This window comes from Sinohyriopsis cumingii, chromosome 3, assembly GCF_028554795.1.
Source record: "Sinohyriopsis cumingii isolate HCF-2022 chromosome 3, ASM2855479v2, whole genome shotgun sequence".
NCBI lineage: Eukaryota > Metazoa > Mollusca > Bivalvia > Unionida > Unionidae > Sinohyriopsis > Sinohyriopsis cumingii.
This window is the reverse complement of record NC_142963.1, coordinates 76,212,113-76,227,325: the sequence shown is the minus strand read 5'-3', so window position 1 is coordinate 76,227,325 and position 15,213 is coordinate 76,212,113. Positions and strand designations below refer to the sequence as shown.

The window sequence follows — 15,213 nt, the reverse complement described above, 5'->3', positions numbered from 1 at the left end:
AAAGTCTGAGAGTGCTAATTTATTGAGTATTTGGTACAACAGGCTATAACAGAGTTGATTAGTTCCCATCCTTCCATCTTCTGTCCCAATATAAGTCCCCCCGCATTTCTGAGCATGGCATTAGGGCCTGAAAGTCATGCGGTTTATCAATGAATTGAATAAGCTGTACTGTCCAGCCCACGATCCATACTATTCATTGACCGTATGGCTTCCATGGCATACAGGGTCAAGACCTCAGTCTTTTTTTTGAGAATGGGGAAGTCGGTCGCTCATTTTGTCTTCTCTCATAGTTGGGAATAATTAAGGAAATTGCAAGGAGTCAGATATCAGCAAGCTTTATATCTCACTGGTATAGAACTCATTCTGATGCCATTTCTACAGATCTCCAAGTGTTAGTCATGAACTATGCCATGGTCATTATAACTTTGCTTACTTACTATAAGATAAAAGAGTTATGCATGCTACTTCAGAGCTGGTTTGCAACATTGTGGCCATGTCATCATTGTTGGATTTGATATCTTTGGTAATTTTTCAGCTGACAGACTAGGCTGGCAATGAACATACCTCTCACTCAAGCCTCATTACATCCTGACCCTGCTAACCACTCCCTTCAGACTGCCTCTACTGTTCAGTTGCAAGATTGAGGAAGTATGGACAGAGGCAGCCCAGGAACTCCTGCTAGATTTCTCTACACAACAGTTACATAAATCATCTCCCACTCTCCCTCAAAGATGGGATAACTGGAGATGGGATGCAGAATCATTCACTTATCAACCCCCAAAACAGCTGTGATTCCAACCCTATATATGGAGAAAATCTGCGGATCAGTCTTGGAGCCAGTCATCTAGTGAGGATAGAAAACCCAAGTTTCTTATCCATGTTCTCACCACTGACTTGCAGACAACTCTCTTGTAGGCACATGACTCTTGTTTTTCTAACAACATTGGATTGGTCATTTCCCACAAGACAAGTGTGTGATCCAAAGCATTGAATCTCATTTTTCCTTCCTCCTCACCTTTTTGTCTTCACCATTCCTGAAGGAAATACCATTAGACTTGGTAAAGGATTTGCTTCTACAATGAGAGATCAGGGTGATTATCGAGAAGTGGGTGGTGGAGATTGAACAGAATCTACAACCTCCATGATGTTGCTCCAGGCTTCACTGGTCATGAAGGCCAAACTCAGACCAATCATTGATCTCAGTAATTTAAATCAATTTATCCTGCCATAAAAACTCAAGATGTAGACAGCCAGATCAGGTGGCTTCTCCAACCATCCGTGTGAATTTGCAATCAGTCTTGATCTGACAAACGCATATTTCCACGTTCCCATCCATCTATCCTCACATAAATTCATATGCTTCACCTGCTGAGGAGCTTGCATTCATCTTAAACATAAGTCCTTGGGCCTTTATGAAACTACTCAACTCCATCATCTCCTAGTTTGGTAGGACTGCATCTACTTCTGTGATGACATATTTGGATGACATTCTCAAGAAATATATGGTAAGTTCTTTTCTAGCTTAAGAAAGCAACTGTCTCATTTCCTTTTTGCATCATCTAGGTTGTTCTAATAAATTGGGAAAAGTCCAATCATTATTCATCTCAACAGTTCATCCGTCTGGGTATGGAATTTCTCATCCACATGAACTTGGTACATCTTCCCCACCCTCGGGTGGCCTAAATTATCCATCTTGCAAATTCCATTTTCAACAAGAAATGGATAACAGTCAGATACTTTCTGCAATTCCTCAGATCATTCATCGAAGCAACAGATCTTTTCCCACTGGGTTGCCTATACATGCACCCTTTGCTGATGGCCTTGCTCTCTTCGTGGCACCCACTTTCAATGCCACTCAATTACAGTCTCAGCATAATGAGCAAGATTGTATCATACCTGAACCAGTGGTGCAACCATGACTGGCTCATGGCAGGAATACCACTCAAACATCCACAACCAGATCTGTCAGTATACACAGACACATGTACCTGGGGTTGAGGACCATGTCTGTTTCCAGTCTTTGACATTATCAGCAACCTGTGGAATCTGGAAGACATCCATCTCTACGTCACTCCCTTAGAGATGAAAGTTATTATCTGGCCCTTCAATTTTGGAGCTACCATTTTCAGAACAAAGTTGTACTCATCATGTCAGACAGCTAGGTAGTAGTGAAGGAGCTCTTCAAAAACAGCAGTGTCAAATCACCTGAAACCTGCATTTTGGCCTGGGAATTTTGCCAATGATGTGCACAAGGCAATATCAGCATCCAGGTAAGACATATTCCCAGCAGAATGGTCCCTTCCATCCATCAGTCTTTAATCAGATTTGCCAGTTAGGAACATCATGGCATCTGTAGCAGACAGGTATTAAACCTGTTTTAAACTTATTCTCCAGAATGGTGCAGCCGTATTGATCAAATTTTCTATGACTCTTCCTTAGTGTATAATGTACTAGGATTGTTTTCAAGTGGTGGTTCTAGCACTTGTCTGACTTCCATAGCAATGAGGTGGAAAAACTTAAGTTTCTACCAGATATAGTTATTGTGTATCATAACAGCTCAATTTTGATAAGCAGAGATGAAGCATGAACACCTTGCAGATTCTTTGTATATTCATGATGTGCCCAGCTGAAGTTATTTAAAGCAGAAATATAGGTAAGCACGTCACTTGCAACTAACTGAATTTTACCTGAAATGAGTGTCTTTCAAATGACAGCAGTTACATTATTATGCCTCTCTATAGGAATCGGTGTGACTGTCAGTTCTTCATCTCTGTGGAGGTGGGGGTATTTAGGAATCTTGTGTCCATCAGTCGTTCAGTCTTATTAGAACAACTAGACCCATGGTTTTTAGATCAGCTGGTTGTGGACCAGAAAAGCTTATGCAATGAACTTTTGTCTATTGTCCTTTTGCATCCTATTTGTTGCCTGTCTTTCAGCATTAGTTTCTTATTGCAACTTCTTTTGAACTACTTGGTGGACATCTTGAAAAATCTTGCTTTTTCTATTTCTCCTAAATGGATTTGATACCAACTTGGAGTTTTCACCAAAAGACTTTTTATGATGTTGAATTGATACCAAAAGAAAAAATGGTATTTATCAAATATAGAATTTGATGACTAGGTTGGCCATCTTGAAAATCTTGTTTATTTCCAGTCCTCCTTAATGGATTATCATTCCTATTGACAAAAGTTTTTCTTTAAAAGACTTGCTATGCCTAATTGGTCCTAAATGAATGAAAATGGTGATGATCTGTTATCCAAGATGGCTGCCAAAATAGCCATTTGGAAAATATTGTTATAGGTACTACCCCTAAACAGATAGTCCTTTAAACATGGGATTTTGAATTAAAACCTTTTGACATATATGGTGTTAATCAGTGGTGGCCATGCTGGAAATCTTATCACTTACTCCTATTTCTATTTTAAAATGATGCTAATTGATCCTCCAAAATGGCTGCCATAATGGACATCCTGAAAATCTTGTGTGGCTGCTTTTCCTGATTGGATAGTCTTACTGACATAGGGTTTTCACTGAAACACAATTACAGCAATATGTAGCAGGTTCTGAATGAAAACTGTGCCCCTCTGACCTCCAACATGGCACCATGGGGATCATCTTAAAAATCTTTATAATCATTATTCTTCTTGCATTAATGATGGCACTGACATGGACTTTTCACTAGAACACTTCTTGCAACAGTTATTTGGGTCTGTTTGAAAAGTTTCAGGTATGACCTTTAGCACTTAACTTCTTAAACAAATTGTGTGCAGTTTTTGCTTGTACATATAAAAGTGAGGGTAAGGAAGAAGTCTGTTGATTTGGGGGTCAGAAGGTCAGAGGTCAAGTTGACTTTGACTGAATAAAGAAAAATGGTTTCCACACTATAACATTAGTTCTGCTTAACAGGTGTGGACCAGACTTTGTGAATTGCCTGTATTGTGTACAAGGAAAAAGTCTTTTGATCTTGGGATGAAGAGGTCAAATGCCATGGTCACTGTGACTTAAGAAATAATGCGTATAATAGCATTGGTTGTAAATCCAACAGTGACCATACCTTGTGGATGACTTGCACTTGGAGTAAGGAAGAAATCTGTTGATTTCAGGGTCTTAAAGGTCAAAGGTAAAGCTCACTGTTACTGAAAAAGAAAAATTGTTCCTGCACAATGAAATTAGTTCTGGATAATATGGACCAGACTTAGTGAATTGCGTGCATTTGGTTCAAGGAAAAAGCTTATTGATCTTGAGGTCAGAGGTTAAAGGTCATGGTCACTGTGACTCTGAGAAGAAAAAATGCTTTCTGCATAATAGCATTAGTTACTGATCATTGATGCAGACCAAACTTTGTGGATTATTTGCACATCAGGTAAGGAAGAAAGCCTTTTGATTTTAGGGTCCAAGGATTAAAAACTAAGGTGACAAAAATTTCATTTTCAGCTATATTTTCATCAGACTTTGTGGATGATTTACATTCTTTGTAAGAAAGAAGCCTTTTGGTTTTGGGGTCAAATTGTGTATGGTCAGAATCAGTGAGACTAGAAATAGTTTTTGCATATTTACTTTAGTTCTTGACCACATATTTTGACCAAATTTTGTGGAGGGTGACCCTATAAGTATGACAGGGGCCTTTTGTTTCAGGGTTTAAAAATAATCATCAAGATCATAATCATGGTTCAAGGAAAAATTGGTTTTGAAAATTAAGTTTTGATTTTAAGTAAGTTCCTCAACAAAATTTTTGGCCTTTGTGCACTTTGGGTAGTTCAAAAATGAATGGATTTTGTTATCTAAAAGTTTGAAGTCATGATCATGGTATGTTTAACAAGAGATTAATAGTTTTGTGCACAGTAAGTTTAGTTCAAAGGTCAAGGTCTATAAAACCCATTGTTCAAGGTCATTGAGAAATTTTCATCACGAACCTGTAGAGTCATCCATGTCATACTAGTGATTGTGCAAAGGAATATTAAACGCAAGATATATATGCACCAGTCACAGTAATATTGTTAAATGATCTCCATTCTCCTGCAGTCTTTGTATGAGTTATTGCCCTTTTTGTCTTAGATTGTGATATCTCATTAGTGCAACTAGTTGTGAAGTTTTTATTGGAATTCAATAAAATTTGGTACAGATTATCATCACCAGAAGATGCACATATTGACAGATCCCTAAACTCATGAAATTTCTCAAAAATAATTACTGCCCTTCATGTGAAAGCATCTAGTCTCACAGATTTCAACAGATCACCTGAAACTTTGGAAATGTTAGTTATAAGTCAGTGGAGATCTGATTTTAATCAGATTGCCCATCAGGTATGGCTATTATTACTAAAAGTACAAAAACCTTTAATGTCTTCTTCTAAGGAGTCATTAAAAGACCATGAGCAAATTTGTCTGAAGATGTTCTTGTGTGAGCACCTTTAATATTTATATAAATTATGCTCTTTTGCCATCAGATATGGCTGCCAGAACTACATATAAGAATAGGGGCCTTTCAATATTGGATAAGTGATGCTGTAGTGCTATCAGATAGGAATAAATATACAAAATCTTGAGAAACATACAATTGTTTTCATTATATATGTTCAGTAGCATTGAAAGAAAGTGAAACAGAAAGCTGCCAACAGATCTTGCATTTGGTTAATTGGTACATGTCGGCCAGATGAACTTAGTCCTACTTGGGCCATTGTTTGCCATTCTTCCAGTTTCTACTGCATTTGTTTTGTTGACCAGTGAGCAATACCAGGCCTGTTTGATAGTATTTATACTTATACAGCAAAACCTGTCTTGAGAGACCACTGTTATGAGAGACCACCTGTTTTGAGAGACCAGGATCACCATGCACTGATTTACTGATTATATAATGTTGTGACCTGTTATGAAAGACCACCTCTTTTGAGAGACCATTATCTTTTTGGCATTAAGGGTGGTCTTTCAAGACAGGTTCTGTTGTAGGCAATAAAACAGCTTGTATAAGTTATCAATGATATATTTGCATTCTTTTTGATTCTATTGTGTCTACATATGTACTGGACTATACGTTTTACACTCTTCCATTCAGGGGTTTTATACACATATAGTCCTTTGTTTACTCAGTTGTATTTCAGATTGGCATAAATGGGGAAAGTTTTGCATTGTGAAGTTTTCACAAATGGCTGATTTTGAAACATTTTTGTTTAATTTTTCACTATTTCCAAATTTTTTCAATGGTTTTATTCCATTATATGAGGAGAAACATGAGCCATTAAGGTTTGGTTACAGAAATTTGAAAACGTTTAATTGTTTCAATTTATGGCATTTATATGCTGATGTCAGCATATGGACACAATTTATTCATCGTCTTATTCCACATGGATCATTAAATGTTGTTATTATTATTATTATTATTATTATTATTTACAGGCCTCCTTTGTGAATAGGCCAGCTCTTGGGACCTTTCCACCTTCTGACTGGGTGACCAGACTACAGTCAGCTCTTCTTTCTGTAAGCAGTTCACTTGTATATGCTTCAAATTATGCTTAACAATTCTAAATGATTTTATTTCTCAACATCAAAATTTGAAAAATGTATTTTATTTACAATACATAGGATTTGTAACATGCCAACACACTCTTACTGTATTCTGACAACTTGAATTTGTGAATATTGACGTTACTTCTTGTACGAAATTTTGCAAACCTCAGTGAAATTAAATAAAACAATTTCGAAGCAAGTGCCTTTTTTGAATTCAAGTGAGTAATGTTATGTTCTTTCATCTGTCATCCATTCACAGCATCTTGGAATAAATATCTTCCAAATGTGTACAGATGATAACAATCTGCTGTCAAATATGGCCATGATTGCTAAAAATCACACACAGACTAAAAATAGAAATCCGTTTATTAAAATGACCTCTTAAAAAAAAATGATTATCATGCTACATGTCTGCAGCGTGATGCCCAAGTGCTAAACATCACTATAAACTGCCAAATTGCATACATCGTAGCGATATGACTGAAATTTTTTAAAGCTATGTTAAAAATCCAAATCATATCACATCACATCAAAAATGAATCATTCAGATTTGAAAGAAATCATTTTGATATGAAGGGTATTCAGATGTATCTGCTATTAAATATGGCTTCTGCCACTTGAACAACTAAAACTTTTCATAACTTTTATTAATAACTCACTGTCAAATATGGCCACAGTTACTAAAAATATAACAAAAATGTATAAAACTTCATTAAAAAAATCCAGAAAATGTCTTGGCATAGAGGCCTGTTAATGTTAGACAAGTATAAATGCTTGTTAAGCCATCAAAAGCATCAAAGAAATATGGAAATCATCTTTTTGACCCAGATTTCTTGGCCAACTGCTCTTGCAGTTGGCTGTTAGGCAGACTTCAGCCAGGCGAGTGATGTCAGGCTCACCTGGACCTTTTGTTTTCTAAAATTTTTAATACCAAAGTCTATTTCAGCATTTGACATTTGAACTTTTGAATATAAATAAATTTGGGAAAATGTGATAACTGTTGATGTAATACAGTTGCCAACCACACATGTAATAGACTGATATAGATGCGATAAAATCACCCACAGTCCTAACAGAATGAATCCAGAGATAGGTAATCATGACAACAGTGTAGTTACATTTTTTTAATTTTACTAATTTATCTTGATTTATAAAAAAAAGATGTTTATTTGAAAGATGTAGGAATTTATTACATTCAGGGCAGGTTATTACAATTACAAATACAACAAAACATTTCATTATGTTTACATCATGGATTATTGTAGGTGGCACCTCCTGGTCTGAAGCAGGTGCAGACCATGATGTGTGGAGCCTGTTCCGTGGAACACAGCCAGAAGGCAGCTTTTATCAGATATATGGTATGAACACACACATGCATGCATGCACACACACACACACACACACACAGATGTATGGATACATATATGGGAGATTTATGAGTTATTGTAGGTACAACCTCAATCATTTAAATGTAGGCTGTAGGTCAACAGCACTGTTTTATGTAAAATAATAACACAGGTGAGTTCAGCTGAGAACAATGAGTGGAATATAGTTTTTAGTTTCATTAAGTAAGGAAAATAAAGATATTCATAATAAATTGTTAATATTGTTGGAACTATGGCAAAGGACAAGGACTGAGTTTTCTTTTCTTGTCTTCTTTTTATTTAATGTAGCTCAGTAAAACACTAAAAATTTGTGTAGTTCATCGTTTCATCACAAACTGATTATTTATAGTAATTTTATTTTGTCCTTTCTTGTTACTTGGACATCTTACAAATGTTGCCATTTGCAAACATTTGCACATGATATATACATATATATACTGGTAGTCAATTTTCTTATATGAAAAACAAAAACTACTTTTTTTTACAATTACCTACAAAAAAAGAGGTTACAAGCTCAGACTCTGTGAGATCTCACAGAGGAAAAATCTAACAGAATTTTGGACCATCTCAAAGTAAGAGAATACTTCATTTCTTATGCTAAAAATTTAATTTTCTGGTAATATTTATTTTTATTTCTGCTAATTGGTTGACTTTTGATGAAGAAATCTAAGTCATTAACCAAGAGAAAATGCTATGCAAGTATTTTCTTCATAAAATGGTGTTAGAGTAAATCCAATGGACCTGATCAGAAAAAAACGTGAAGACAGAAGTTCATCTTATGGTGTCTGACAAGATTAAAGTTTCATAAAATCAATTTCATTCACAGCAAAGAACAGTTGATTTTGCAAAGGAATTTACAGGAATGATATTCATCAAGGCAAAAATAACTCTATTTACAGAGAATATTCTGTCATATTGGCAGATTTCTAGTTCATTGCCATTAACACAAAGTTTTTTGACTGTAGGCGAAACAAAGGGGTGGGAAACCCCCAACCAAGGAAGAACAAGACAGCGCCCTGATAAATGCAGCACCAGGAAGTCCCCCGCTGACTATCTTATCATTCAAAAATGCATTTCATGGACGAACTATGGGTGAGTTTAAATTAGAAACAAATTAATTTAAATACTTTCTTCACCTGTCTTTCATGGATACTGCAGATATTTTTGAATTGTCAACACATATAAAAAAAATCAACAACTTAAGTGAAGTTTAAGTGATTTATATTACATATTATATGGGTTTATAAGTGACTTACATTTTTACCTATAGATCATTTATAAGTGACTTTTACATGAAGGATAATTATTTTATAAGTAAATTAGGCATTACACTTATACATGAATATGTAAGTTAAGGATTTCACTTATAAATGAAGTATATTTCACTCATATACTTTACTTGTAAATGAAGTATGCTTCATGTAGTGAAGTATAAGTGAAATATGAGTCATTCACTTGCTACACGTACAAATGAAGTTTAAATAAAATGCAATCCTCCCTCCTCCCACCCCCAAAAAATAAAAGGTTGACAGTAGCATTAGCAGTAACATGTGCATGTTTAGATTACAGCATTTTTCGCTTCTCTGCTATAGAAAATTGTCTTTTGAGTACAGATGCACAAATTTGCTATAATCTGCTGTCTATGATTTGTAAAAAAAATGTCCAGTGAAATGGGAAAATTATAAGACACTTGCATGTAATTTGCTTAACTCTTGACCATATTGTTGATAACTGTCAACACAATTGCTTTGATAACTACAGTTTGCGGTAAATAATACTGATCTGTAAAACAGTCCATTCAATTATTATGAGGTTGTATGATCGTAAGCTAATCTCATCCGACATATTAAATCCTGTAGTCCAAATTGCCCTGCAGCAATATAAAGTATCTGTCCATTTGCAGCCAGTAGACCCTCAAAATACAAAACAATCTTCTACTCACCAACATGATAACCCCAAAACTATCATTCTTGGTAGTTAGGGCCCTGAGTGGCCGATTGGTCTAAAGCGCTCTCCGTTACAGATCTCTGCCATCTCACCTCTATCTGCATAGGTTCAAGTCTCAGATTCAGCCAATGTGGGTATGTGAGAAAGCTTGCCAGTAGCTTCTCGTGGGTCGGTGGTTCTTTCTGGGGTTTTCCCAGGTTCTTCCTCCACCATTAATACTGGCCACCATGTATAGCCTATCATGTGCTGAAAAAAATGGCGTTAAACCCTGCAACAACAACAATCATTCGTGGTAGTTATCTTCATGTTGTGTAATCAGATGCTGCACATGTACAGGTATGGCTTGCCATGAAAATACTCCCAAATTGATGAGGAAATAGTAACCATTCAAATGCAGACATTGAGTCACTTTGAAACCAGGCTGCTGTAGTAGGTCTCTGTGAATGTTACCCAAAACATGTTACATTCATTTGTTTTTAGTAAACCAGTCTCCAGATAATTCACAAGGAAAATGGCTGCAATAACCAAATAATAATAATAATAATAATTAATAACAATAATAATAATAATAGAGTTGCAACATTTACAATAACAAAAAGTAGGGCAGGTATAATGGGGTCTAATAATAAGAACAGTGAGTGAAGAATCACACTAAGAAGACCCAATTCATAAAAATAATTATTTATCTTTTTCAAGCCAGGTTTTCTTTTCTGTGTGATTTAGATTTTTAACATAGCTTTGACAATTTTCCAGTCATATTGCTATGATGTCTGTGGTGTGGCAGTTTAAAGTGATGTAGCATCATGTCCCACCCAGTCATGTTATCCTGACACCAGGCCGACCAGTCCTAACACTAACCTTTTAATGCTGAGTGCCTAGTGAGGCAGCTGTTAGTACCATTTTTATAAGTCTTTGGTATGACCCAGCTGGGGTTCGAACCCATGATCTCCCACCTCTGGGGCAGATGCTCTAACCACTTGGCCACCAGAATATATATATATATATATATATATATATATATATATATATATATATATATATATATATTCTTTCTTTCATACATTTACACTTTGTTACAAATTTATTAGGCCAATGAGAAATTCTGTATCTGGCTATTCATGAATTACTTCATGGTGTACTGGTACATTGTTTAGAATAAAATATATTTAGCACAACAAAGGCATAGTCTGTGTGACCATTCATATTTTCATGACTGTGTTGCATCATTTATGTACAAGTCCCTGATTACACACATATATAGACATACATGTCGCCTTACTCTGGTTTTGTTACCTAAGGTTCATCAGTATTAAAATTTTAAAAATCTTGAAGTATGCAGAAATTCTCTTTATTTTGAGATAACTCTGGTTAAAATCAATAAATCTGTTGGGGAGGTGTGAATTTTTTTATAAAATCTATTTGTGGCAACTTTTGTCTGACTTTGTTTATAATTTTCAGTAAACTGTAAAGACAAAATGACAGAGTCTTTAAACTTAGTTCACTTATGCTTCACTAATAAAGCAATTTTTTCTGAATCAGCTCTGCCTTATTTGAACAAAATAGTCCTTAACACAAATGACTTATACCACCTATAACTGACTTATTTGTCACTTACTAGTGAAATGTAGGTGATGCAGGAATCAATATGTTTTCACTTTTCTGTACTTATACTTACTGACTTTTTACATACTTATCATTATAATCATCTTTCTATGTATTTAATAAGTATGCTTCTGATTGAGTAGAATTTCAACTCAAAATATTATTTCTTGGAACAGGAGCTCTAGCTTGTTCACATACAAAATGGTTGCATAAACTGGATTTACCTGCCCCAGACTGGCCAATTGCTCCTTTTCCTATGCTGAAATATCCACTGGAGGATTTCAAGGCAGAGAACAAGAAAGAGGAGGAATCGTGCCTGGCTCAGGTAAAAAATTTGAGAAGATCTTCTGAATTTCCAAGTCAGATGACATTTAAATGTATTGGCATAATTAGATCCTGTACTCAAGTTTATTCATTTTACATCATCCATATTCTTTCATGACTTCAGACACTGGTTTTAGCATTAGTTCCATTTTCAAGGAAACAATATGTTAATGATTTCTTCTTAACTGAAAATCAGATTTTAAAATACCTTTTCATTTTTTGTAAAATAATTCATTTCAGACTGCCATATGCTGTTTAGTTAATTTAACATTTCACAATTGATATGCCATCCCCTATACCAACTAAACAGAAACTCTCTTTAAAACATTATTTAATATTTAGTTGATAAGGGTCACAGGCAAGCCTCCTAATCTGATTTACAGACTAGTCCTAATTTGATTTACAGACTGGTCCTAATCTGATTAACAGACTAGTCCTAATCTGATTTACATACTAGTCCTAATTTGATTTACAGACAGGTCATAATCTGATTTATAGAGTAGTTCTAATTTAACAGATTAGTCCTAATCTGATTTACAGATTGGTCCTAATCTGATTTACAGACTAGTCCTAATTTACAGGCTAGTCCTAATCTGATTTACAGACTGGTCCTGATCTGATTTACAGACTGGTCCTAATCTGATTTACAGACTAGTCCTAATTTGCAGACTAGTCCTAATCTGATTTACAGACTGGTCCTAATTTGATTTACAGACTGGTCCTAATCTGATTTACAGACTAGTCCTAATTTGCAGACTAGTCCTAGTTTGATTTACATACTAGTCCTAATTTGATTTACAGACAGGTCCTAATCTGATTTACAGAGTAGTTATAATTTACAGACTAGTCCTTATCTGATTTACAGAATGGTCCTAATCTGATTTACAGACTAGTCCAAATCTGATTTACAGATTGGTCCTAATCTGATTTACAGACTAGTCCTAATCTGATTTACAGACTGGTCCTGATCTGATTTACAGACTGGTCCTAATCTGATTTACAGACTAGTCCTAATTTGCAGACTGGTCCTAATTTGATTTACATACTAGTCCTAATTTGATTTACAGACAGGTCCTAATCTGATTTACATAGCTCTAATTTACAGACTAGTCCTAATCTGATTTACAGACTGGTCCTAATCTGATTTACAGACTGGTCCTAATTTGATTTACAGACTAGTCCTAATCTGATTTACAGACTAGTCCTAATCTGATTTACAGACTGGTCCTAATCTGATTTACAGACTGGTCCTAATTTGATTTACAGACTGGTTCTAATCTGATTTACAGACTAGTCCTAATCTGATTTACAGACTGGTCCTAATCTGATTTACAGACTAGTCCTTATCTGATTTACAGACTAGTCCTAATCTGATTTACAGACTGGTCCTAATCTGATTTACAGACTAGTCCTTATCTGATTTACAGACTGGTCCTAATTTGATTTTCAGACTAGTCCTAATCTGATTTACAGACTAGTCCTAATCTGATTTACAGACTGGTCCTAATCTGATTTACAGACTGGTCCTAATTTGATTTACAGACTGGTCCTAATCTGATTTACAGACTAGTCCTAATCTGATTTACAGACTGGTCCTAATCTGATTTACAGACTGGTCCTAATCTGATTTACAGACTAGTCCTTATCTGATTTACAGACTGGTCCTAATCTGATTTACAGAATGGTCCTAATCTGATTTACAGACTAGTCCTTATCTGATTTACAGACTGGTCCTAATCTGATTTACAGAATGGTCCTATCCTGATATGCAGACTAATCCTAATCTATTGGTTACTGTTTGTAAGTAAAAACCAACTGCAGAAAGTGCCAATTACTGGAGGCAGTCGATAATTGATATTACTAATCAAATCATTCTGACTGACAAACGTGACTTATGTTTGATATCTTAAATCATAATTTTTGCATCATTTTTATATTGATTAAGCATGGGTGATGCCGGATATTGAGGATGATGAATGAGATAGGGGAATTGAAGAGTTTTCCATTGGAACATCTACAGTTAAATTTATTTGTTGTAAATGAGGGTGGCAAGAGACTGGGGATGAAAAGTCAGGGAAGCGCTGTATTAGCAAATAAGATTGCTTACTCTGAAAATAAATTTTGGTGTTTCATTTATGATCATATTATCTCTGTTTGGTGTTATAAACCAAATATTACAAAAATATGATTTATTCCATAATTGTTATTATTTTGTGACTATTTTTGTGGGTATAAATAACTTTACAAAGGGATCATATTCACTATAGTTGAGCTTCTTTAATTCATATTTTATTTATATTGTTTTTAACTAAGGTGCGAGAGGTCATAGAGAAGTATAACAAAGCTGGAAAACAAGTTGCTGGAATTATAGTTGAACCAGCCCAAGCAGAAGGTGGAGACAACTTTGCCTCAGCTCACTTTTTCTTAGGTCTGCAGAAAATTGCCAAAGAGGTACTTCTTTTTAGTTACCAAAACACTTCACTTTTTATAATGTTTTAACACAAAATCATGATGATGCATTCTAATAATGGGCACTAGATAAATCCTACTTAATGACTTATTGCCGGTAGTCACATTCTAATAATGGGCACTAGATCAATCCTACTTAATGACTTATTGCCGGTAATCGCATTCTAATAATGGGCTCTAGATAAATCCTACTTAATGACTTATTGCCGGTAATCGCATTCTAATAATGGGCTCTTGATAAATCCTACTTAATTACTTATTGCCAGTAATCACATTCTAATAATGGTCTCTAGATAAATCCTACTTAATGACTTATTGCCGGTGATCGCATTCTAATAATGGGGTCTAGATAAATCCTACTTAATGACTTATTGCCAGTAATCGCATTCTAATAATGGGCTCTAGATAAATCCTACTTAATGACTGATTGCCGGTGATCGCATTCTAATAATGGGCTCTAGATAAATCCTACTTGATGATTTATTGCCGGTGATCGCATTCTAATAATGGGGTCTAGATAAATCCTACTTAATGACTGATTGCCGGTGATCGCATTCTAATAATGGGGTCTAGATAAATCCTACTTAATGACTGATTGCCCGTGATCGCATTCTAATAATGGGCTCTAGATAAATCCTACTTGATGACTGATTGCCGGTGATCGCATTGTAATAATGGGCTCTAGATAAATCCTATTTAATGACTGATTGCCATTAATAGGGTAGATTTTAAATTTGGATATATCTGCATGACCATTCATTCAAATTTTGCCAAAACTCTGCCCTTATCCATGTCACTGCCATCATTTGTTCAATCATCTGTATACAGATTTTTATAGTAAAATTAGTTGTTTTTAGTTTTGGAAAATATGGCAGGGAAAAGACTTAGTATGTTATATCAGATATGCAGTCAAGGAAATAAAGAGATTGTCTTGCCATGCAGTGAATGGTCACTGGCAAATCTCATGCACTGAAATTTGCTTT

The 15,213-nt window shown here is 35.2% G+C and overlaps 1 protein-coding gene across 1 annotated transcript in view; it reads left to right on the top strand.

Moving 5' to 3' along the window:
* The window catches only part of LOC149803138 (4-aminobutyrate aminotransferase, mitochondrial-like), a 77,274-nt gene that overhangs the window by 52,440 nt on the left and 9,621 nt on the right, over positions 1 to 15,213 (top strand). The window contains exons 5-9 of the mRNA XM_089952759.1: positions 6,393 to 6,473; positions 7,769 to 7,861; positions 8,854 to 8,980; positions 11,614 to 11,762; positions 14,075 to 14,212. Coding sequence (XP_089808885.1) covers positions 6,393 to 6,473; positions 7,769 to 7,861; positions 8,854 to 8,980; positions 11,614 to 11,762; positions 14,075 to 14,212 — 588 coding nt within the window. The remainder of the gene's footprint in view (positions 1 to 6,392; positions 6,474 to 7,768; positions 7,862 to 8,853; positions 8,981 to 11,613; positions 11,763 to 14,074; positions 14,213 to 15,213) is intronic.